The 24,317-nt window shown below is 44.3% G+C and overlaps 1 protein-coding gene across 3 annotated transcripts in view; it reads left to right on the top strand.

Annotated features, from left to right (window-relative positions):
* PDIA5 (protein disulfide isomerase family A member 5) overlaps positions 1 to 24,317 on the top strand; it is a 139,680-nt gene that overhangs the window by 60,912 nt on the left and 54,451 nt on the right. For all 3 annotated transcript variants that reach the window (XM_014599612.3, XM_019480576.2, XM_019480577.2), the window contains exon 11: positions 2,697 to 2,833. In XM_014599612.3, coding sequence (XP_014455098.1) covers positions 2,697 to 2,833 — 137 coding nt within the window. The remainder of the gene's footprint in view (positions 1 to 2,696; positions 2,834 to 24,317) is intronic.

Raw genomic sequence — 24,317 nt, 5'->3', positions numbered from 1 at the left:
TACATGAATGTGTACATACTTGTGCCAATATGCACTGCATGTACATGTAGAGCGTATGCATGTTGGGAAACTAGTGGAGACCTTTTGAGATTGAAAGATTCTGAAATTTACACTAAGTAAATGGCTCCCACAAAGCAACAGCCTTGTTTTTCACCTTCCTCCTTCCCTGTAGATTGGCTTTCAGTATTTGGTCAGTCAGTCACTCTAACCCTAAACAGCATGGGATTGGGGTCGATTTTACATGAGGGAAAGTGATCAAGTCAGCCAGGCTTATGCCTGTCCTGGTCTCTCTTTCTTCCAGGAAGGGTTTAATCCTGAGGACCCCAGCTTCTCTCACTACTTAGTCAAGGTTGTTCTTTCTTACACTGGAGGTTTCTAATGCATCAATCTTTAGATACTTGGCCTCTCTTATCTTGCTAATAGACACAGAGATAGATCTGGCTGCTATCTTGCTAAGGTTTAAGGGCAGTTTTATGAGGCTACCAAAGGAGACAATTGTTCTCCAGTGCACTCCTTACTGTCTTGGGTACTCTCTTGTACTAGAGCTTTTTCCTTTGCACTAAAGTCTTAATTTCTACCTTTTTTAGCTCCATCAATCTAGATGGTTCGCCAGACATCTGCAAACTGCCTTAGTGGATACTTAGCTCATCTCTTAGCTGCCTTTTTTGACCTCCTGTTGGGCTCTACCTTACTGCTTAGCTGTTCAATTAAAGCACTCCTCTCGCTGTCGTTTGTTAGTTTAATTAGCTCTTGATTACTCTCCCAGACTTCTCTGTCATTCCCTGTCTTTGTCTTTGGGCATGAGGTTTTCAATGCTCATAGTGCTTAAATAGCGTTTCAGATATTTCTTGCTGTGTCTGTCTAGCATCAAGATGTCTCCTTTGCTCCTATCTAGCCATGCACCCACACAGTCATGATTAAGCAAGATGCTTGTATAGACCGCCTTTTCCTCTGTGTATTACTTAGGTACCAAAACAGATGATTTGGGATCACTAACATTTGTCTTGCTCTTGTCTGTTAATGCCTTTAAGGTGACCAGATTCTCTCTGACTCGGTCAAGTTCTGTCCCTCTTTAAAATCTGCATCTTTTACAGATTACCCCGTGCAAGTAATTTGCAGGCAATGCACAGGCAACTAGCAAGCTGGTTTTTTCTGTACAATTCACTGCCTGATCCACCTGCTAAGGCACTACCAGCCCACTTATTTTTTACCCACTTGTAGGTCCTCTCCATTTCTTTTTAAGATGTTGAATTCACCAGGGCAGGGATTATACTTTGTTTGTGTCTCCACTGCTTGGTACAATGGCACCATGATCTTTGATTTGAGATTCCTGAATGCTTCTTTTCTATAAAAAGGCCAGTGAGATGTGCTTCCTGGTTTACCAGACCTTGCTTTTTATTCTTGGATCGTTTCTCCTAGCATATGTTGATGCTGTCTGCTACTTCTGTCTGTCTCCCTTTTCTGCTGTTACCAAACTAGGCTTTCAGCTTGGAAAGGAGCAAGGCAAGATAAATGAGTTATCTACTTTCCATGCCCTGTTCCAAGCAGCTTGAAACAGTATTAGGTTTTAATCAAACATGGCAAATCTGCTTTGTTAGAGAGAGACCAGATGTAAGCTTTCTCTTTTTTTGGATGGGGTTTGGACCTAGCGCAGCCAGCTAAATCAATACTATCTCCAAAGTCTGGATCTAGATGTTCCTATGTTTGGCTCTGCTTTTATTATTAAATTTTAATAAATAAAAGGTCAAGTTTAGTGTAGTCTTTGTTAGCATGTGCTAAGTTTTGTCCCTTTAACGTACATTCATGGAAGCAAGGAAGAATCTGGTACCTGAAAGCTTGTCCGACAGCTTGCCTAGCTGAAAAGTAAGACAAAAAAGCCTTGCTCTTTGGTGATTTAAAGCACTGAGCCAGAACTCAGGGGATGGGGGTTCAGCTCCCAGCTCTATTTCAGATTTTTACATAGATCCTTAAGTAGTCATTGAATCTCAGATGCCAGTTCAGGAGCAGAACTGGGGAAGCCAGTAGGACTGATCACATATCAAAGGTTCCATATGTGCTTGAGTACTTTGAACAGGGACCTTTAAATGCCTGTTTTAAAATGGGTAAGTGTCATTACCTCTATCTCACAGGTTATTGAGGATAAATTCCTAGATATTAGGGAGGTGCTCCCAGGGGTACTGTAGATAGATTGAGTGTGGGTCTTGTCCCATGGCCCCATGATCATTCCTGTTGCTTTGATCTGGCAGAAGAGCAGTGACTCAAACCATATAACTTGCTGGGCTGTCTCTGCTTTCCTTTTTCTTGCAATGTGTGTACTGGCAAATGCTAATGCAGTGAGAATGGGGATCTTCTTGCTGAGCTGGCTAAAAGGGTAATAAAAAACCCCCCAGGTTTTATTTTTACAATGGAGTAACAAAAGTGGTTCTTTTTTTTTTAATCTCTCCACTCTACCTGCTTCTGTTTCTGCTGTCTGCAGGAGCTTCTGCTCATGATGGATTTTCCCCTCCTCCATTTTTATCTAGGTTTCAGCGCTTATCAGCTCAGAGTGGAACCAATTAAAGAACCCCATTTGGCGAGGTTAGCATGTCACGCAGCAGCATTGAGAAATCAAATTGGTTCCCCACAATCTGATTGGCTGCAGCGGTTGTTATTCATCACCAAAGAGCTTCCTCTCAGCTACGTCTTTTGTTTTACAGCCCTGTGCCACCGCAGCCGCAGGCCCCAGAGACTCCCTGGGCAGATGAGGAGAGCGCAGTTTATCACCTGACTGATGAAGACTTTGACAAGTTTATCAAGGAGCATTCGTCTGTCCTGGTGATGTTCCACGCACCATGTGAGTTACTTTTCCTTTCCATGTCCTGCTCCAAATGCTGGTTTATAATGAAGTGGAGGCTCGTTTCCATCTTGGTGTCGCATGCTGTGAATGTCAATATTAAGATTTTTCTTTATGATCCGTCTCTGATATAGCTGGTTTGCAGTGTTCATAAAGACACTGGCTGCAAGTTTAGGACAAGGATGGGCAGTCATAGAAGTTGCTGTTTTGCTGGACAGGATTGAAAAGCTTAATATCCTAAATAGTCTGGGAGCTCGTTATCTAACACAGTGCTGTCACACATTTAGTTTATCCTGTTCCCAATTCCACTTTTGCTGCAGGGAGTCTGGGGGGCCTGCATGCATTATTTGAGCCAGAAACTCCCAAGTTCTAATTCCACAGCTGTTGATGCTTCTGCCTCAGTTTCCCCATGTGCCAGAATGGAGATAATGGGTAATTTAACTTGTACAGAGGTGTGGTGTCTGCACATATTAAATAATGACCCTCAAAGACTTAAGGTACTGAACAGGTGTTGGTATTGATATTACTTACTGTTCTGCCTAAAATAAATTGAGTTGGATTGGATTACCCAGATTCGACATCTTGATCAAGCCAGATACAGAGTGTTGTCCTGGACCTTTGCTTTTGAGCTTCTTCAATGGGCTCTTCCACCCAGAGCACATTGAAATGACAGTGAGAAATTGCTTGGAGCACTTTTATAAATGACACCTGCATTTGGGGTCGTTAAATATTGGTGTTTGTCTCAGATGCTATAAACCTTCCTTGGGACTGCAAGCCTTACCAGAGTTTTCTGTGTTCAGTGTTCTTTGCTAATTGGACAGTTGAAATGCAATTCAGGCAGTATCTGGAGCATCCAGGCTAGCATTATACTTTTCTTAGCATTGATCTTTGCTTGGCACTAAAATTCTAGTGTTGTGTAGATGTGTCTGGTGGTGGTGGTTGTTTCTAGCTGCAATTTGAGACGGCTGTTTTAATCTCTGCAGTTCAGTTATGGGGTAGGCTCAGCCCCTGGTTCTTCACCATCCTGGAAATTGCGATTGGCTGGGATGCTCATGTAATAGCCTTAGATTTGAACACTGGGGCTCTGGAGGCAGAGTGCTCTCAGTGAAGCTCTTGGCACAAGAGTTGAGATCACACCTTTTATTGAAGTCTGTGGGATTTGGCACGTAAATACCTCTGAAAAATCTGTTCTTGCGGGGCGCTCAATTTTTACCTAAAGTCAGAAAACTTTCTTTTGTGTAGTGGGACCTCTAGGAACCAACTAATGACATGATTTAAGTCAACTTAAGTTGTTGTTGTTCTTAATAATGGAAATAATGTCAGATGAGTGCTGGGTGCATAGTTTGAAAACAAAAAAATATCCTCTAGGTTGATAAGAATATAGATTTTTGTTGTGGATTTCTTGCCCACTAGAATCTGGAGAGGACACTTGCACTATATCAAGACTCCTATACACTTTAGCTTACCTTTTTAAAAATTGCATGGTATTTTAAGAGTAACAATTGCATTAAAATATGACTGTTCTCCTTTGGGGAAGCCTATTATGTATACAGGTTAAAGGACACCTAAGTCTATGGTAGATGCTGATTTTAAAATAAACAGATAGCCCCTGTTAAGTTAATGCAGTTTTCCTAGATTTTGTCCCAACTCCCCTTAGCTGTGATTGAGAGCATATTTCCTGCTCAGACAACTCATTTTAACTGCACCTTTTTTACTTGGAAAATAGTTCTGTAGTTGTTTATGATCAGAAAACTCCTAGGGAAGACTTGCAAGGCATGTGAGTAGAGGTCTTGCCTACATACAGAATCTAGCTTGCAAATACAGAAAGAAGCCTTGCTTACAAGAATCCTCTCTGGGAATCCACAGCCGAGAATGGGCATGCAGACTAATTAAAAACAGACAGCTATCATAAACAGTTATCTCCATGATTAAAAGATTTTCTCCAGGCACTTCTTATATTTCCTGATGGAGTGACCTTATGAATATTAGGAGATATATTACTCCAGCTGCAGTACAAGCAGTAAAGACAAAGGACATCACTGCCTTATTTGTTTTAACCTTGGAAAACTTAAAGGATGTGAAAGCATCTTCTTTTAAAAGTATATGGAAAATAAGTATACTCTGTTGTAGAAGGAAGAAATAACAGAGAGGACAAGAATTCTGGACATGCTTCCCTATAAATGTCTCCACATATAGGAATTTGCAATAACATTTCCACCACTGGGCTAGAATTAGCCAGTATTTTAAATCTCATTCTAGTATACAGTGCATGTATTTAAGTACCATAAATCTTACTTTCATTTAAGGGGGGAGAAAAATGCCTTTGCTGAAGGCAGAGTAATGGTAGTGATACCTTAATTGCAATTTCATAGTCAGATAGCCAGCAAATTAATAGAACATAGTATTAAAAGACCCGTAGGAGAATCAGCATTTTTCAATACGAGAGAGGATGCTGAGCCATATACATTGTGGTGCAATTCCACCACTTAGTGGCATTATGCTGGGGGTGTATTTGGCCAGTTGTGGTGGCTCTGAATGTGGGTCCCTGTGGGTCAGGTTCTGAAATTTTTACCAAGAAAGAAATGAACTTGATTTCACTGCTCGAATGAAAGTGTTACTCCAGAAATAAAAGAAGAGGAACACCTTGGGTGTTTATACATGCGCTCTGGTTGAGGGGTGCTTGAATCGGAGCAGCTCCAAGAGATGCTGTAATTAAAGCGCCTGGAGTGTCTTGTGTATCAACTCCCCACACTTAAAAAATGGTGGCAGGGGTGCTTTAACTCTTTATCTCCCACCACTGTTTTTAGGTGCGGGGATGCTGATGCATGTGGTGCTGGAGTCTCTTGGAGCATGGTAATTATCATACTGCAGCAGATTCGATTAATCGCATCTACTCCAAGGTGCTGTAATTACAGCATGTCAGAACAGCCTCACTGCTCATGTATAGGTGCCCCTTGTGTTTTATGTCCATCCTCGTCTGACTAATGCAGTTCAGCTGGACCCAGGTGTATATGAGTTACCTCAGCAGTTGTGATCAGTGCAGCTCACACTGCTGTCTGACCAGCCTTTCCCTAGTCTTGAGATTAGGCTTTCTTTGAAACTGGAGGCATCGGATGACAAGAAGTTTCTCTGCTTCAGATTGCTGTGTTAAATTCCTAAAACTGGGTAAGTAGTGGTGGGTGGGCAGAATGGATTTGGCTGGCTTCTCTGTTTTGGATTAGTTGGGGCACAACGGAAAATTTTGCAACCTTCTAAAACAAATAGCACTGTAAAGCTCTTAAGAGGATGTTCAGCTAATCTGCACAATTGGGCTAGGCAAACACCTAACCCAGCCAGGTGCACTTCTGCTGTGTGCGTCTGCATACCACCTCTCCAACCATCCAAGCAGGGTCAGTGTTGATGCATGCCTTTTATTCAAATAGTCTGTGGTGTGGGGGGGTTTTAATTTCAGTTTTAGTCACTGGCCGCTTCTTCAGTTTTGAAGTTATTTTGTTATGTGACATCAAATACAGATGTATGTTCACTCAAATTTAGTTACTTCACAATGAACATTTCATATGAGAAATGGATAGAGGTGGGTGATAAGCAGGGATCCTGGTTTTCTCTGTTTAAAACCCCTAAATTCTTTTTATTAACCTCCTCCATCTGCATTTTGCCACAATTAAAATGAATCGCCACTATATAATTAATTAGGTGTCAGTTGAACACAATGTTGTATTGATATATTACAATCTTAAAACAGTTTGGAAGCCTACCAGTGCCTCAGTCATTATAATATAAAACAAATTCTAATTACCTATATATTTTCATGTTTAATTTTTGTTTTGTTTTTTATCATGGAAAATTAAAGCTCCCCTGCCCCCTTCACTCACCAGGACATGGGTCCAGCTGCGGATGTCCCTCCCTGCTGCTTTGTGGCACTGAGCAGCCCTGATATGCTGGTGCCCTGCCCCTGCCACTACCCCTCAATCGCCAGCCACAGCCCCGTGCCCCTTGCCAAGGCCAGTCCTGCACGGACTCACAGGATGGTGGTCTGTGAGGACACAGTGGAGACAGCCTCTAGCATGAGGTGCATACAGCATACCTAAAGTGGAAGCACAAGCAGCAGCTGGAGCATCACATGCTGCCCTGTGCGACTGGCTGGGGCCGGGGCTGGGATGTGGCGGGGAGGACCAGCACTGTGCTCCACAGCAGCAGGTTTAAGCCAAACCAAGCTCAGCTCTGGCCTGGGCTATACTGCAGGGGAGGGGCTCCAGCTGCTCTCCACCCCATCAGGCCAGAGCGTGGCACCTGCAGCTCACGGAGGCAGCAGCAGAGCAAGTCCAGCCCCAGATGGAGGAGAAGGGGAGCTGGTCTTGCTGGTAGCACCAAGTGGTTCTTCAGACCCTCCCCTGCCCTGCTGCAGTCTTGGTGCCCGGACATCTCCCAATGCTGGCAGGCACCCCCTCTCCCCAAGCCCTGGCCCTCCAACACCTTCCCCCATTGACTTACCTGTATGCAGCTGCTGGAAAGGCTCCCACCACCCTGCCTGGCTGTATGTCAGCTGAGTGTGTGTGAGCACATGCATGTGCACCCTGTGCCTCCAATTGCCCGCCTCCCACTCCTCGCCAGCCCCAAGCAGCTTCTTGCAGGCCGGAAGGCTGACCGCCTGTAAGGGGAAACCTGCCACTTCCCAGTTTTCTCCTTTTAAAGGAGAAAATGTGTGTTCTTCTGTGGCAAACAGAAAACCCGGATCCCTGGTGATAAGGACTCTATGCATACCACAAATGAAGTCATTAGTTGTATTGTAATGGGATCTGTGAACGAACCCTGTCACAGATCTGGACCCCAGTATGATAGATACCATACCGGTGCAGAACACGGCAGCCATCCCTACCCCAAAACGTTTACAGCGTAGACTTTTAAGAAAGACAGGAAAGAGATCTTGGGTCCATTGTTTTTAAGCAAACTGTCCACATCAGCGCAGTGTTCAGGAGCAGTCAAGATAGCAAATAATCTTAGGAATTATCAAGAAGGGAAATGTAAACAATAAACATTGAGGTTCTTCCCCTTTATAAGCCTCCAAGAAGTTGTGGAGGCCAGTAGCTTAACTCGGTTCAAAAGGGGCTGGACCAGTTCTTGGAGGAAAGGCCAGAATTTGGAAAAGCATTTTTCTCCACTTAGAAAGGAACTAGAAGCTTTACTAATATGGTAGGGGCCTATGGCTGTATTATGCAGTTTAAGATTGAAGCCAAAATGAAAATAGCTTCATTGGAATGAGTTAAAAAACAATCTGCAGGGCTGTGAAATAGGAGCTTCATTATCAGGAGCAGCAAACGGAGTAGAATTGCAGAACAAAAGATAGTTTGATTGGTGGAACATGAAGGCAATTAAAAAGGACAGAGGGTTGTTAACACCTATTGGATGGAAAATGTAGAAGGGATCAAGGAGATGACAATGAGCCAGGAAGTCAATTGACTCCCTCAGCCCTGTCTGACTAGAAATGCTTCTGCCACTGCCAGTTGGTTTTAAACTTGGGGTGGAGCAGGGGTCAAAGCTGGGGTGCAAGTATGCCAGTGCACCCCCTGGATCTGCTTCTGGGCCTATCAGTAGGTATTGATTATGGTAGGTAGGGCTGCAGCCTCTTAATGAGACTTTCTTATACCTCTGCTCCAATCCCACTGCAGCTTCCAGCATTCAAAGAGTGGAAAATTTTGGACATGCTTTGTTCACTGTTCTCACAGCATCTACTCCCTGCCACTGTGCAGGACTGGCTACGGGGTTTGATGGACCTATGGTCTGACCCAGTAAATAGCAGTTCATACGATTGTGATGTATTGAATTAAAATAGCTATACCTATTGTTACCTCAACAGAGTAAAACCTCCCTGTATATTTAAACTCATTCATTTTTAGTTATTATTTATTTTCATTGTTGTTTTTTGTTGGAGGTTTGTATGTCTGTGCTTGGTAATAGTAGACCAGGCAGGCCTGGATGAGCTCTGGCTTATGCAGACATTGTCATGTTTGCAGCTGGTCAGCAAAGACATTCCCAACTTTGATAAGGGATCGTATAGCTTCAGCCAGAGCTGTTTGTCTGACCTGTCCAACATCACTTCCAGAGAGGCAACAGTGCGGTTTGACACAGATGGCCAGAAAAGAGAGCCCTGTGTGATGGCTGCTGAATCCCGGTGCTAAATCACATTCACTTGTGTGCTGAAGAGCCCAGCCAGCTCCTTCCGGTGCCTGCAATAGGAGCTACATCCTGGAAATCAAGCTGCGCTGATCTAAACTGCTAACAAAACATTTGCAATTGCCCAAGTGTCTTTATAGCCAATTAGGTTGTAGGCTCTGAGCCTCTCGGGCACTTTCTAATAATTTGCCCTTTGTCCCCCAAATGATTTGCTAATTCAGAATGTAACTTTTAAATGGAACATCCTCAATAAGAAGGAAAGAAGTAATCGCCACACTAATGGAGCCAGGGATCCCTCCCATCACATTTCTCAAAGGGCCAGAGCTCCACAACCTTTCCTTTTCCATTTACAAATATTTCCTAGTATTGCCCTCCAAAGCACGATCTCCAAGTCTTCTACAAAATAAGCCTTCCCGAGTCACTGAAAAAAAAAAAAAGTCAATTCAAATGCTGCTAAAGGGCATTTAAAGTCTTGGACTGAAATTAAAATCAATTCAGGAATGGATTTTAAAAGTGCCTGCTTCTCATGCATGGGAGTTACTTTTCATTACATTTTGTTAACCCATATGACATGGCTAACATTTTAAAATGTAACTGTTCCCTTAACATCATGTACAAGTGACCCTCCTGGTGCCCTCCCGGACTCTTACCTCCACTGGTATATTCAGCAAGCACAGGTCCCTTTTACTAGGGAGTGAAAGTTGTTGAACTCTGGCTGCTCAATAGCCTGGGCCAGGCCTCCTGGCATCCTCCCTCTCGTGCCACGTTAGCAATGATGAAGTCAATGGGAGCTGCATGAGTGTCAAAGCTGGTAGAAGCAAAGGGAGAATGCGAACAACTCTATTGAAGATAAGACCTGAGGTAGTGGTTGGTTAAAGTTAAATGCCTGTTAAATCCAGCTCCTGTTCCCAGTATCTTCATTGGGCTGATTTAAATGCATATATCACTTGTGTTTGCAGATTGCTCAGGGATTACAGAATACCTCTACTGCCTTGTCTCTGCCCTTCAGCCGCTATCTTCCTCCCTCACCAGTAAGCAGCACGGGTAGAGCACTCATCCTGTGCCCCCAAAATTGATAGCTTGGAGCACAGCTTTGGAGAAAGAGCCGGGGGAATGGGAGGCAGTATTAAAGTTAAAACCGTTTCATAGCATGGGACTGGGTTGGGGGTGTTTGCTTGGGGCCAGCACGACCCCTTGGGCAGGAGAGCTTGGGAAAATGGAATTGTTTTCAGGGGGAGAGGGCCTGGGAGCCATGCACCTTGGGATGCTGGATGACTGCAGATGGGTCACTTGATCTCCATTAAACAGATGCAATACCCTAGCTTGAGCTAGGGAGAAGGGCTCAAAGATAGCCCTTGCCTGCAGTGTACTTGTAAGACACTTGGAGGGAACTTAGCACAGCTTTAATGCCCTTTTAAACCATTTTGAAAGGAACTTTTGAAATGGGAACATCCACACATTAAAGTTGACCTGTAACATCTCCCTTACTTGCCACTCTTCCTGCTGGGTGTGGAGAATCTAGACCAAAGGTTTCCAGTTTTTATTTTATATATAAAAAATGCAGGAAAAACAACCCTGCTGACTTACTTTCTTTAAAAAGCAAAACCAAAAAAACCCTTGGATTTTAGAATGCTAAATAAATAATAAATCTCCTTACCAGTCCCTAGTGAGGTGCACACTGGAGATTTCTTATAAAACCACCAGTTGCTGCGGTTAGCGCTAATTGGTACCGCTGCCAGTCTCAGCCAACAAGCCCAAAGATTGAAAAGGCTGGAGATTGAATTGACAATGGGATCTTCAAAAACAAAAACAGGTGGAAGCCCATCAGCAATGCACTGTGGGCTGGCCTGTTGCACACAAACCCGTCTCAGTTGATGTTTTCATAGGATGATTTTCGATTCAGCACACGCAGGCGCCACTGGGGACCCATGTTGTTGACACAGACTAGCGCAGGTTGGTGCAATGAGGAAGGACCAAACAGTTTTGTGACCTTTTATTTTAATAATGGCACTAGGCAGAGAGCACGTGGCAAGATGCTTCACTGATTCTACATGAGCGATGCATCTGTGCATAAAAGTATAAAAAAAGTTTTGCAGAGACTGCTCGCGCTTCCTATGCTGTTTTCTATAGATGTCACCAGCTTTAATGAGGTAAAAAGCGCAAAAGTGGCAGAGAGAGCGCTTGGAAGTGTACATTTGTCCTGTAGTAGGAAAGTTTTCTGTGTCTCTTTTTTAGTCACTGAAATTAGTTGTCTGTGACTGCTGGTTAGGGGACGTAAAATCATTTATTTCACATGCAAGGGGGTCATTCTTTTTAGTGCTGAAGGGCTGGAATTAAAATCCCCCTCGGCTCAAGCAAGATCAGTCACAAAGGAGTGGTGGTACCTGATACAAGGTGTCCCAGGGGAGCTGGGACGCCAAAGGAACCCTGGGGCAGCAAGGAGTCCTACTTAACTCCCGCAGGTCCAGAAGAGCCGGGGGAGGCGTGTACGCCAAAGATGCCAGCACGGGTAATCAGCCGGGCGTTTATCCGGCCGCGGCAGAGCAGCGGGGGTGGAGGATGCCTCCCGGAAGGAACAAAAAGCAGCCCTGCCAAGGCAGCAGGGCGGTTGAGGAGGAGAGACCACGGGAGGGAACTCCAGCGTGGAGGAGATCAGCCGCTGCTCTCGGCCGCACCGAGAGCAAGGGGCGGAGCCAGGGCAGGCTCTGAGAGAGCCAGCAACACAACCAGCAGCAGGGTTGACAGTGGGACCGACTACAACACTGTCAGCAGAGCCGGAGGAGAAACTGACAGTGTTCCAGGCAGTAGAGCCGAAGGAGGGACCGGTGGCGTCTGGGGCATCGAAGCCCCACAGGAAATTGACAACGGTGCAAGCCGCAGAGCCGGTGAAGGAACCGGCGACGTCTGGAGCAGCGGAGCCAGTGAGGGAACTGGCTGCATCACAAGCAGCAGAGCTGGTGTAGGAACCAGCGGCGTCTGGAGCAGCAGAGCCGGTGAGGGAACTGGCTGCATTGCAGGTAGCAGAGCCGGGGAAGGAACCGGTGGCACCCTGAACGGCAGAGCCGGTGGAGGAACCGGCTGCGCTGCAGGCAGAAGAGCCGGTGAAGGAACCGGCTGCTTCGGAAGCAGTAAGGCCAGGGCCGGGACGAGCGGCCAGATTAAGGAAGGAGCCGAGGTGGAAGATCTGGGCTGGCAACCCCGGCAGGCACCATAGTGAGCCGGAGACCTGTACGGACGGCTGGCAGGTCGGAGGTGAGATGGCGGCGGCCCTAGGACATCGGGGAAGCCAAGAGAAGATAGAACCACAGGTGGCGAGTGGCTGGGGTGTAGGGGAGGACGGAGCCCCAAGACCACCCGCTGGGGACCACGCCAACTGTGGTGGCTACCCCAAGGAAGGACCCCCCACTGAGATTACATTCAAAGTCGTGGCAGGCGAGTTCAGGGGTCCTCCTGATTTCAGCAGAGGTAGCCTTCGGGGCCCACCTGTAAGCCTGGGGCCCGCAAAATCTAGGGCCTGGGCAAAGGCGGCGTGGGAACACTTACTAAAGCGGAGGCAGGTACACAAGGCTTGAACACAAACGCATCTCAGATGGTTTGGTCAGCGTGGGGGTCACTTGCATAGATGTACACCCGGCCATATAGAAAGAGCAATAGTTCTTGGTCCCTTAGTTTTCATTGCATTCGTAGCACTCAAACTTTAGTCTCTGATGCTGATGATTTTTTTTTTTTTCAGGTTTGTTCTCTGCTTGCAAGGGAGTATGTGCACTGGGGGTAGATAAGCTTGTTAAGTGTCAAAAGAAGGGAGGAAAAGGTTCCTATTCTCAATTACTTTAAAAAAAACCCACAGCCTGCAATAAGGGACTGAAAAGCTGGAATTTGGCAGAAAAATAGCCCTCTGTTATAATGTACCTTTGCGGTTTCCTGAGGAAATGAGGTCCTTATAAATCTTTGAAAATTGGAGTTCACACATGAGCAATGCATCTTAACACTTACAGTACTATTTAGCAGTCACACAATAGTCTGAGGGAAATGGAGAGAAGTTAGCCACTGAGTAAAATAATTGCTGAAAAATTGTATTGAATGAGTCCAGCATTCACAAGAGCCTTGCCTCATTCTGCACGCATCTTGTAAGTGTGTGTAACCCCATTCACACTCGGTAACATTTTCCTATTAGACGAGGGACTGACTGGGGTGTGTGGCGCTGTTGCAGGCTAGAGAAGAATTCATTGGGTTTGATCAAGCCTTCATTGAAGTCGATGGAAAGGCTCTCACTTGCTCCACTGAGAAATGCATAAAGCCTTGAATGAGGGAGGGCTCGTTTATAGCATCTTCTTTTCCACTATACACCTCTTGCTTTTTTTACCATTTGAATCCTATGAGGGGGAAAACCATGCAGATCTTGTAATACTCTGGAAAGAGAATAGATTCTGTCTTTATTAGGAGGGGGGAAGGGCAGCAGGAAGGGACTTCCATCCATAAAACCTTTTGTTATACAGCATCAAAGCTGCAAAATGCACCCATTGTAAGGCAAGAAGTGAGAAGTTGCATAAAAACTGGATCTTGAGGCAAGCATGCAAAGGTACCTGGGTACCTATGAGTGAGGGTGTCGCTACAAGAGTCTTGGTAAATAGGTGGGAATGAGTTTGGGTGGGGGGGTTCTGACTCTTGAGTCCATAACTGCATAACTATAATGTCCCTTTGGCATTTTTTAATAGAAAGTGAAATAAAATTTGCCTCTGGCAAAGAATTGAGCATGCCATCTCTCAAAGGGGTGGAGGGGGTGAGAGAGACTTGCTTTCAGGAGGGTTTTAAATACAAAGCATAAAGTAGATACTCGACAGCTTTTGTGCATAGCTCCAGTGGCACTCTCATGTCTTGAGCTTTCTTCTGCTAAAGCCAGTGTGGATTTTGCCAGTGATTTTTTTTTTTTTTTTTTTTCAGTGAGACAAATATTGGGCTTTTATCGAATGTATCCATGTAATGGTTATATATTGAAAAAGATATATATTTATCAGTTTGAATTCCTTTATTTTATTTTGAAAAATCAACAAAAGGAAAATAATACACAGAGTGTGGTTTTGTTGATGTCAGCCTAATTTCAGAACCTGTTCTCAGTACAGCTGTTGTTCACATTTGTTGGCACAGGAGTCCCTGAAAAAGCAGTAATTTCATTAACCGAGAAAATGAAGAACCTGCCATTGATTTTTCTTTCTTGTGTTCTTTTTTCTATTTTTTTTTAGCTCTTGAGAAATGTGGGGAAGATTGTCATAAAAAAAAATCAATGCGAGTTTATAGTGATATATCATGTAAATAAGGGTGAGAACACTATTAAAAACCCTAACAACCAAGTTATGCAGTAAAACTTGATGAGCTTGGTAATGAAAAGAATCAAGACAGTAAAACAGACTCCATTGTCTCTCCTGTCCATAACCTTCATCAGTTGTGTAGCAGATACGAAGTCAGAGGTTTATCCATTGAGATGCTTATTATTCCCAGTAACATTCAAGGGAGGGACTGTGATCCACGGGTGAGGGTGCTAACTTCAGTCTTTGGGGATGTTAGCTTAATCCCATTTTCTGGCATAGTTTGTGTGTGATTTTGAAGGAGTAATTTACCCTCTGCCTCAATCTCCCATCTGTAAAATGGGAATAGCAACACTTCCCTACTTCTTAGATGCTCTAGTAATTGGGGGCATATCCATACATAAGATAGAATGGCAAAGATCCCTTTGACCGAAATGATGCAGATCAGGCCTGGTCTGACAAAGACGGCCTTGTTGGCCATTTTCAGGGCCACAGGTAAACAGTCATGCTCGGCTGCAAGGGATTGCCGAAGAAGGCACATATGCCTGCTACTTTGTGCAGGATGAAACCCTCCACTTATGAAATGCCATCTGAGACTAGTAGACTGATTAGTTCCTATTATGACCATCACAGCTATCATGCTGGGTTACATGCACCCTTTTCAGTCTGCCTGGGCTTGCAGGGAGGACTTACTAGTTTTGCCAGTTGTGAGATACAGTTCTTCAGGTGGTGTTGCTCTTTCTGTTGGAAAACTGTGTCGGGACCTTTGCAGCTCTCATTCCTTAAAGGTGAAACTTGTTGTAGAACGGCGCTGTGCTGCCTGCAACAGGAGGGGCAGGTCAGCTTCTCTTTTTAGCTATTTTCTATGACTGTGCACAGGTAGAAAGGATGCTGGGGGGGAGCTGTGTGAGGGACAAATATGTACTGTTCAGATTTTGTGTTAACTTGGAGAAACTCGTTTTTTCAAGATGCTTTAGTTCCTGCTGGTCTCCAGTGTGGAGTAATTAGTTTGTCTATTAAGAAAGACATTTACAAAGGCTACTTTAATCAGAAAAATACTCACTACAAATGTGCAGCAGGTGGTGAGTGGAAAGAACATTAGGTTCCTTTGGGATTTGCTATCTCAGTTCTGCTGTTACTTTCTATTACCTTTCCTCTCTCTCTTTAAAAAAGCTTACTGTCCAACTACCCCAGCCAAAGTGGACTAAATGCAGCTCCCTTAGAGGCAGCTAATACCACTCTTGGGTCAGCAGGAGGTTGATAGCTGAAGAGGGATGCATGATGCTCCAACAGATTATTTAATTACTTGTCAGCAGGGCTTTTGATAGAGTACCTCTAATGGCAGCTGAGCCTTTGTCTGGCAGGAGTCTTTTAGCTATATATTTTTTTTTTTTTCCCCCAAGATGAACTTGGGGCTGGATTGACAGCCCTGGAGGCTGCCACTTCATGTGGGTCTTCAAAATGTACACAGCTGGAATAGATGCATTGCAGGCCCACAGCCCTGAACAGGATGGACCCCCTCGAGGGGTGAGATGCAAGATTGTTCTTGGTTTGGGTGCTGACACAGACAGTCCCTGTGGCATTTACTATAGCGGGCTGGCTTGTTGAGAGCATTCAATCTCTTTTCTCCTGGAAATGGCACTGAGGCCGCTTTGATGGCTGCCTACTAGTCAGTCGCTGCAGGCCTCGGAGTTCTGTTAGAAGAGCGCCACGGTTAATATTCATAACCTCACCTGCTTTGCTTTTAATGACCGATTAAGTATTAAAATGAGCTTTATGCGCTAAAGCAGCTGTGTTTTTCTGATTGAATTTCCTGTCCCACCTGGAATCTCGTATCGGTCAGCTTGCACAGTTTTCCTGCAGCACTGGTTGTGCATGATGGGTGAGAGAGGCTTTCTGCATTTTGACACTGGAGCCGCTTTGTGCATTTCTCTAAACACAGTACAAAGAGGTCAGATCAGAGATGCTTTGTCATCTGCCAGGAGAGGTTGTGGGGTTTGTTTGGCTAAAGCACATTTTCCTAAGTACTGTTTTGTTTGGCTCGGTTTTCTGTTATTCTGTTCAAAGAACTTGCTTTGCCTACCCTCAGAAGTCATTAGAGAAGCAACTAGAGAAATGATAGCTTCTCCATCCCATCTTTCTGAGACATACCTGCTACTTTTGCTGCAGTGCTGTGTGAAGGAACGAGCTGGATTCTTTGCCCTGCGTACCTGCTGCTTTTATGCTGCGATCCTGTCGAGGAGGAGATTGGTAGTCAGTATTTAGATGGGAGACCAGCAAGGAGTATCAAGCTGTTGGTGAATCAGTAAGGAAAACACTTCCATTGGAGTTACCAGGAAACAGCATGTTCTTGGGGGCATGGTATTGGCAATAGATGGACTGCCTTCTGGGTAAGACACTCGCCTGGAGTCCTGACACCTTCTGCACAATATCCAATTTACCCCAAATAAGACAAACCCACAAATAAACCAGACAAACATCACTTTATATTTTCACCCTGTGCTTCGCTGTGCTTTGTTTTCCCTGTAGGAACTCGTAGATCTTAGTTGCGTTCACTTCCAAGAGAGTCGTTTATATTCGGTTTTGGAGCTCATCTCATTCGCTGGTATTTGACACTGCATTTCCATGCGAGGTCCAAGCACCTGAGGTCAGGACAGCTCAAAGGAAAACTGCATCCTGATGCAGGGGTTCATGGTCCAGCACCCTGCTTACAGGCTTCTAGCTGCATGCTTTATGCAGATGGCATCTTGGGCCCCATTAAACAGGTTTTCACTCGTGAAAAGCAAGGCTGCCCCAATCCAAAGAAGCTGGAAGCACATAACATGCCATTATATGAAAGTGATTTAACCCTGCCCCAACAGTGGCAAATTTACTCCTGGTTAAATCGGGGACAGTTAAGTAATTACAGTCTGAGTCCCTCGATCCCCTTGCAATTTCCTTGAGAATTCTTTGTTTCCTGGCCTAAACTCTGTCACTTAATGTTGTGCTGTTGCTAGATCTTCCTCGGCCTACTAGCAAGAGCTAGAGGAACGCAGCTCCCAGATGAGTGTGCTCGCAGGATGGTGTACATCTATGGTGGGGGAGGAGAATCACTGTCTGACTTAAAGCAAAGTACATTTGGATATGGAATAATTACAAGGGAAATGAGATGGGAGCCTTGCGGTGGTATTATTTGTAATTTTCTGTCAACACTTTTGCCTTAAGGTTATGCTATTGTCTTTCTTTCTAATTTTAAATAGGAGATGAATAATTTTTCACACATACTGAGGGCCAGATCCCCCCCAGCTGGTGTGGGAGGTGTTGACTTGCAGCTCTCTCTGCCAGCTAGTCAACCTCCCCCTGTTTCCCCTACCTCTGAACGTTGCCAGCAGAGTGGGACTCGGTTTTTCACTGGGTACCCACGTATCGCCTCAGCCAGTAGACGCTGCAGATACAGAAATCCCACTGCATCAACAGCCAACGGCTGAAAGCTGAAGTAGACAAATTCAGAACATAATTAGACAAAGCTTTTTAACTGAGGATAATTAAAAACTGGGGAGCTATCCTAAGGACTTGATGGATTCTCCATTATGTAATCTTCAAATCAAAAGAAGACAAGTTGTATTTCAACGAGACAGTGTTGAAAGGAGTTGCTTGGCATTGCCTATGGCCTATATCCTGCGAGAGAAGATCAGTAATAGTACCTTCTTGCCCATAACATCTGTAAATGCAATGGGCAGAATTGGCTTCAGTTGTGTTTTCAGCCAGCACCATTTTTATGGAGCTACCCCAACCAGAGGATTAGGATGTCATGGTGTGCACCTCTTTTTGTGTTACTCTGCTGGGCTTTACCCCCAAGTTGACTTTAGCCCTCGTGCTCCTTGCCATACAAATAATGTAGCCGCACGCTGGACTTCTGGGAGAAAGGTTTTGCCAATTCGTTTTAGTTTTATCTGACTTCTGCAGCATGCAGAACACTTTAATAAACTACTCAGTATACCCTGTGGCTACCTTTCTAAAAGTAGTTGTGACTCTCTCTGCTTTTTCCACTGCAAGATTTTTGCGGAGTTAGCTGTTACATAAACCTTGTAAAGAAAAAAAAGAAAGCAAGAAATCCAGCGTGTGATCTTAAGCTCATCTATTCTCCTTCTGCACTCTTGCTAATGTCTAGAACTTAAGCTGTCAAGGCCAGAACAGCAGGGGTTGGCATAAATCAGAATTTCACACGTGTTTCCATTCTGATTCTGTATTTTCGGTTCCACAGAACTTGCTGGGCCATCACCTTTTGTACTGAAATATTCCAGGCTTGGCCTCTTGCAGTGACAATCTCTAAGTGCGTAAGATTTGAGGTCAGTTTGAGTAGGAGGAAAAGGGGGAATTGGACAGTTTTGACTTTTAAAAACTCCCCCAAAACAAAAAACCCTATGGAAGCTGTATTTAATTGGAAACAGCAAAACCAAATCGAATTGAAAATGGATGTTTGGTGTACAGTCTTCCATGAAGAGCACCACTTGCTCTTGCTGCCTAGAAAGATTTGATCTGGCCAAGTCGTAAGTCCTTGAAGAATCCAGTACAAAGCATGTACTACTGGAGGACGTGCTCTGTCTCGCCATCGGTAATTTAAACACGCAGGGGGAAATCTAATCCAGTACACTGCTACAAACAGGCAGTGATATTGAAGTTGGGGAATAGCTGCAGACTTCATAAGCAGGTGTCTACTCCGCCTGGATACCCCATGAACTCGGCTTGAGCTGCCTCAGGCTTGGAGGTCAGTGCTGTTGCTGTAAAAAGTATGGTATGTTGATGACAACAGAATTCCTGAATGTGCAGCTTTAGATATAAGGGAATAATGTCAGAGAGATCCACGGCCCCTGATCTTCAAGAGGTGGGCTCTGTGCTTTCCAGAAACCTACCTGGAGGTCTGCTTTGCCCTCAGATCTGGCATAAGCTGATCAGAGTATATGGGATCATTGTGACAACTAAAAGAATGGGAATGAATATGGGAGCATACCCATGTGTTCAGGGAAAATGAACAAACAAACCTGCTTTGGCCTTTCGCAGCTTTTCAGTATGTAACAGTGCAACCTTAGTGCTCTGTAGGTGTTGCGTGCTGTTTGCTCCTTCCCCCGTGGTCTGTCATATAAGTTTGCAGCCTGTTTCCACTCGGAGGTCTGAAACGTAGCAGGCTAAATTACTCGGAGGAATCCGCAGCTGCTCTTGTATATTGTCTTTTTATATGTGAAGAAATTGCAAGTGGTCTCCCATCAGACCTTCGTACAACTCTGTTAGTTGATGCATAATAAATACCTTCATGTTCAAGAATATTCCCAAAAGGGGTGATATATTTGTATTCTTCTGTGTGATGGGGAAGCTAGGATTATACATGTGTCCATCAGAAAGATACCAGAACATCATGGTAAAGTATGTTTGATTGCAACCTGTTGGCATTGATTATTCAGTCTCTTTTTCTGTGCAGTTCCCCTACTTTTTGCTGTACATCTGCCATGTCCTGCTAAGACAATTATTCCAGTTGGAAAGAAGGATTTGGGAGGATCCTGAAGGATCTCCTTTTTGCTGGTTCTTCCTCCTGGGCTTTCCCTTAGAGAACATAATGGGTTCAAGTCCCTTGGAGCGAGGTCATGGGTGGAAGTGGGGGATAAGGAAAGCCCTCAAATCTAACGTTTTCAGTGGCTTCAAATCCAGTTGTTGCGGTGGAGGGGTGGTACTCCTTTTAGCCGAGCTCCACGACACTTGCTTCAAAGGGCTGGCTTCAGATTCTCACCAAGTAAATTGCAGTAGTAGTCCATGTTCAGTGGCCCCCTTCCTTAAGAAGTCGGTCACAGAAATGCCTCTAGTGTCCCAGAAGACCATCGGAAAGGATTTCATTCATGTGGAGGCAGCAGGCCCTGTGAGATGGCAGTGTCTATCTGTCTTTTGTGCTGACAGCAGACAGTGACTACTATATGCAGGTTGCATTGCAAGGTCGGTGTCCTGCCAATGTCCTCTTGTCTTGACTAACCATTTTACATTCCTGCCATCACTCTGTGTACCCCAGTTTCTCCCCAGCATGTACTCTCTGGTCAAGGTTGAAGACTGGGCCAGGCTCATTTAAGGGTATAAACAGATCTGACAGCTGATATCAAATGATCCTAGTATAAGTTGTTGCAACTATTACAGCTATCCATGCTACTATAGTTGTACAAGTGTAGTAAAGCCATTGAAACTTTTAGTCTGCTTCGTTCAGAGGGTAAAGTTACAGCGATTTGATCTGTAACAGCGGATGTGCGCTCTTGAACAGCAGCACCCCCACCCCTTAAAACAGTTAAGAGTTGCATTTATCCATAGCCTAGGATGAAATAATTGAATAATTGTTTTTGACTGGCTGTCGGGCATAAAAGTCAGATCTGTGTCCTCTGCACTGCCCTGCAGAGCCCCATGTTCGGGTTGGTGCACCAGCCCCAAAGTTTTTGTTTCAGGCTATTTGCAGAATTAAGTGTAAATTAAATGTGAACTCCCCGCAGAAGGCACTGCAGGTTGTGCTTCAAACGTGTGTTTTCCCATTAGGTTAATAGAAATATTTGCGGTAAGTAGCGATAGGTGAATGTGGAGATGGCACGATCTAATGAATAGTGTGATGCATGGTAATGTTGCCCGACTAGCTTGTCAATAGAAGGAATTTAATGATTCTTTAGAATCTTTATTCACAATTTAATTTGTCTCTAGGGTTCTGCAAATCAGAAATTCCTGATTCTCAGTCCGTCGGAAGTTGGTGATGGCCTTTATCTCTTGCTTGTCACGTCTCTGCCTTCACTTCATGCCCTCAGACAATATTGTGTCGAAACCATGGGACGTGACCAAAAGCGTGATATTTATTTATACAGCCTTAATAACTTGAAAGAAGCAAACAATAAATAAGTGACATGGAGCAGCAGAGCCATTTGTATTCCAGGGACTGCAATAAGACAGACTGCCTATGCAGCAACCAAGTTGCTGGATAATGATTGGTTTGCGGCGGGTCCTCTGTAGGCACAGCTGTAAGTTTTTAGGGTAGAAATATATCCATCACAGCAGAACTTTTGAAAACAATTTGCTGCAATACAATTTGTCTGTGTTTGAGTCATCTTAATGGTGCCATATATGTTGTCACAAATCAATAATAACAAAATAAAATACTGTGGGGGGAAACATTTCCTTTTGGCTAAAGCATTGCATTACTGTGGAAGAGACTTGGGTTTGCTTCCCACTCCTGATCTGCCTGGGCTACAGGGGTTGGAAGTACTGTATAGGAGGATACATATGTATGGGGGGGAGTTATAATATTGAGTTTCTTATCACGTTGATAAAGACCTACAGTTTTGTAAGAAGCTAAAGGTCCTTCTGGTCCAGTGTCCTTTCTCCACTCCTTCCTGCCTTCTGGACGAGGCATGTCATGCTGCCACTGTCACCAGTATCAGTGTAACTAATTGTGCAGGACAGGACCTCTTGTAATCAAGTTTATGGTTTGAGACCTGAATTAAGATCATTATTTGTATTCTAATTAATATATTCCATTATTCAGACTTTAATTGATATATAAAAAAGACAACCAGCAGCTGTTATTTAAGCCTCTTAAATAAGCTTAACAAGAAGATGAACAGCAGTGACTTCTGCAGGACACGTGTATATATTGCTTAAGTTGTAACTTAAATTGTTTGATTTAGGAGCAAAGACCTGGAATGGTCTTTTTGGATGGGCAAATACAGGCAGTCCTCAACTTGCAAGGTTTCGTGTTACAAGGTTTTGCACTTATAACGTTTATCAGTTGACACCCTGTTTCAACTTTCTGATGTCAGTTTTGACTTTATAACGCTTGAGTCGATGCAACACCACGCCAGCGAACAAGTTCACTGTGTTGCTCATCTCCCTGGAGAACGTCTGTCCATACTTCCTTGGACACTTTCTTTAAGAAAGCAGACAAGACTCCAGAAAAACCTGCAGCCGAGACTCCTGAGAAGACTCTAGCCAAGACCCTTGTCAAAAAGTCAAACCAAGAGCCCTTCAAAAAGTCCAGCAAAGTCACCTCAAAGAAGTCCTTCCATATCAGTATGATTGCTATTTACAATATAAATACATTAATGTAGCTATATCACCCATCTGTAATTGATCGAGTACAAAATTCTGGGGTATTTTATAGTGAAAAGATGGTATCGGGCCTTGGTTCAGAAACCAATCCCCCATTTAAAACATTGCTTCTTATAAAAATTGGTTCCAAGTTGCAACGTTTTGACTTAAGACACGGTTTTCAGGAACCAGTTGTGTTGTAAGTCCGAGGACTGCCTGTATAGTCTCCTGCTATCACTTTCACCTCCTAGGTTTGCAGAAGAAGGCTGGAGAGAGATCCATCTGGGATAGTTTAGGACCAATGAATCTTGCATCTCTGGACAATAGCACTTGAGGTCACTTCTAACTGATTCTGTGATCAAGTTATATCTTAAAATTAGTTGATTTTCCCTGTTCCAGCTGGAAATCTGTTTCCAAAGCTTGTTGCTTTCGTGGTCTAAATTGGTTATGTCCCAGTTCTTGCAGAACATCATAGAAGTGTTGACTGGGAAACCCTTACCAGCCATTATCAATCCCTGCATTTTTGTTTTTTTGAGACTTCTTGTAATGTGTGTTTACAGCCAATTATGGGTCCATCAGCCAGGGCTTCAGACACGCAGGAAATGGACCCTTGTGTTGGCTCAGCTTCATAAATGGCTCCCAGAAGTTAAAAAGGCTGGTGAAAATACCAAGCACAAATACTTGGGAGCACAACAAAAGCCATCAGTACCAGAGCCAGAGCACTGTCCTTGGAAGTGCATCTGTTTCTACCTTCTGAAGGTCTGAGTTCAGGATTGCCTGTTTCCTTCAGTGGTTAATGGCCTGGCAGGTGACTAATATAAAACTTAATGGATTCCATTCTGCGGCTTAGGTCTTTGCAATCAGTTGCTGAAGGCTAAAATGCAGATGCCTCGGGTCTTTTCCGTTGGAAAACATTTTAGTCCACTTCTTAAACTGGAGCCTCAGGAGATACGTTTGACAATTGTAGCAGTTGTAGAATATGAATGTTGCTGTCTCAATAGTGTGTTTGCAATTAATTTTCTATTTTAAAAGCAACATTGTTCTACCAGATGATAACCTGCAGCTGATATGTGACTTGGATTTTGCATTACAAGTCTGCTCCAGTCAGGTGGCAGAACAGATCATTTCTTTGCATGAGATTTGTAGGCTGAAGTCTTCATTCAGGATCGGTGGTGGCTGAAGCATTCTGTGCTCCCCTATTTTCACCTGCTCCTTCTCCTGTGAAAACAAGAACGAATGGTTGTAATGATCTGGACAGTTGTGTAGGATGGGATGCGCTGAAATCAGTGGGCTTCTTTGTGCTCTTGAATTTCTTATTCCTCTGCTTGTAAATATGTTCTTATTTTAATGGGACTGACTATGGACCTGAGTCACCACCCTGCAACACCAGCTGCATGTGGGTGTAACTTTCTTGGTCTCAGTGGATTTCTATTAGTACAAAAACTGGAATGATGCAGTGATGAATCAGAAATAATGTGCTCTTTTGCTTCCTGGGACTAAATTTGCAACTGGAGTAAACTGGCATAGCTCTATTGACTTTTGAGAGAAGCATGGATTTATACCAGCTACAGACCAGACCCCTGAGACCCCAAGTGCTTTTGTCCCACTTGGGGGAGTGGCCATCCTGCATGCAGTCACAGGCGAAAACGTTGGTGATTAGGCCCCTATAAAGGTGGCCCTCCATTGCAGCTAGTGGGAAAGCTGCAGCATGTCAGATTGTCATTGCGATGAGCACTCCCTCCTTCATCTGCTGTGCTTCTTGTCCATTTTCTTTATTTCCTTGTGAAAATTGTGACCTGGACTGGAGCAGAGGGACAGTCATATGAAAATACTCAATTGCTGACCAGTAACAGGGTCTTTTTTTTTTTTTTTTAACCTTTCCTTTTCAGTGTGCTGTTGGCCTCCCAACCTACTGTCATCCCACTGTTTGT

This window comes from Alligator mississippiensis, chromosome 4 (assembly GCF_030867095.1).
Source record: "Alligator mississippiensis isolate rAllMis1 chromosome 4, rAllMis1, whole genome shotgun sequence".
Taxonomy (NCBI): Eukaryota; Metazoa; Chordata; order Crocodylia; family Alligatoridae; genus Alligator; species Alligator mississippiensis.
This window is presented reverse-complemented; position numbering and strand designations above follow the sequence as displayed.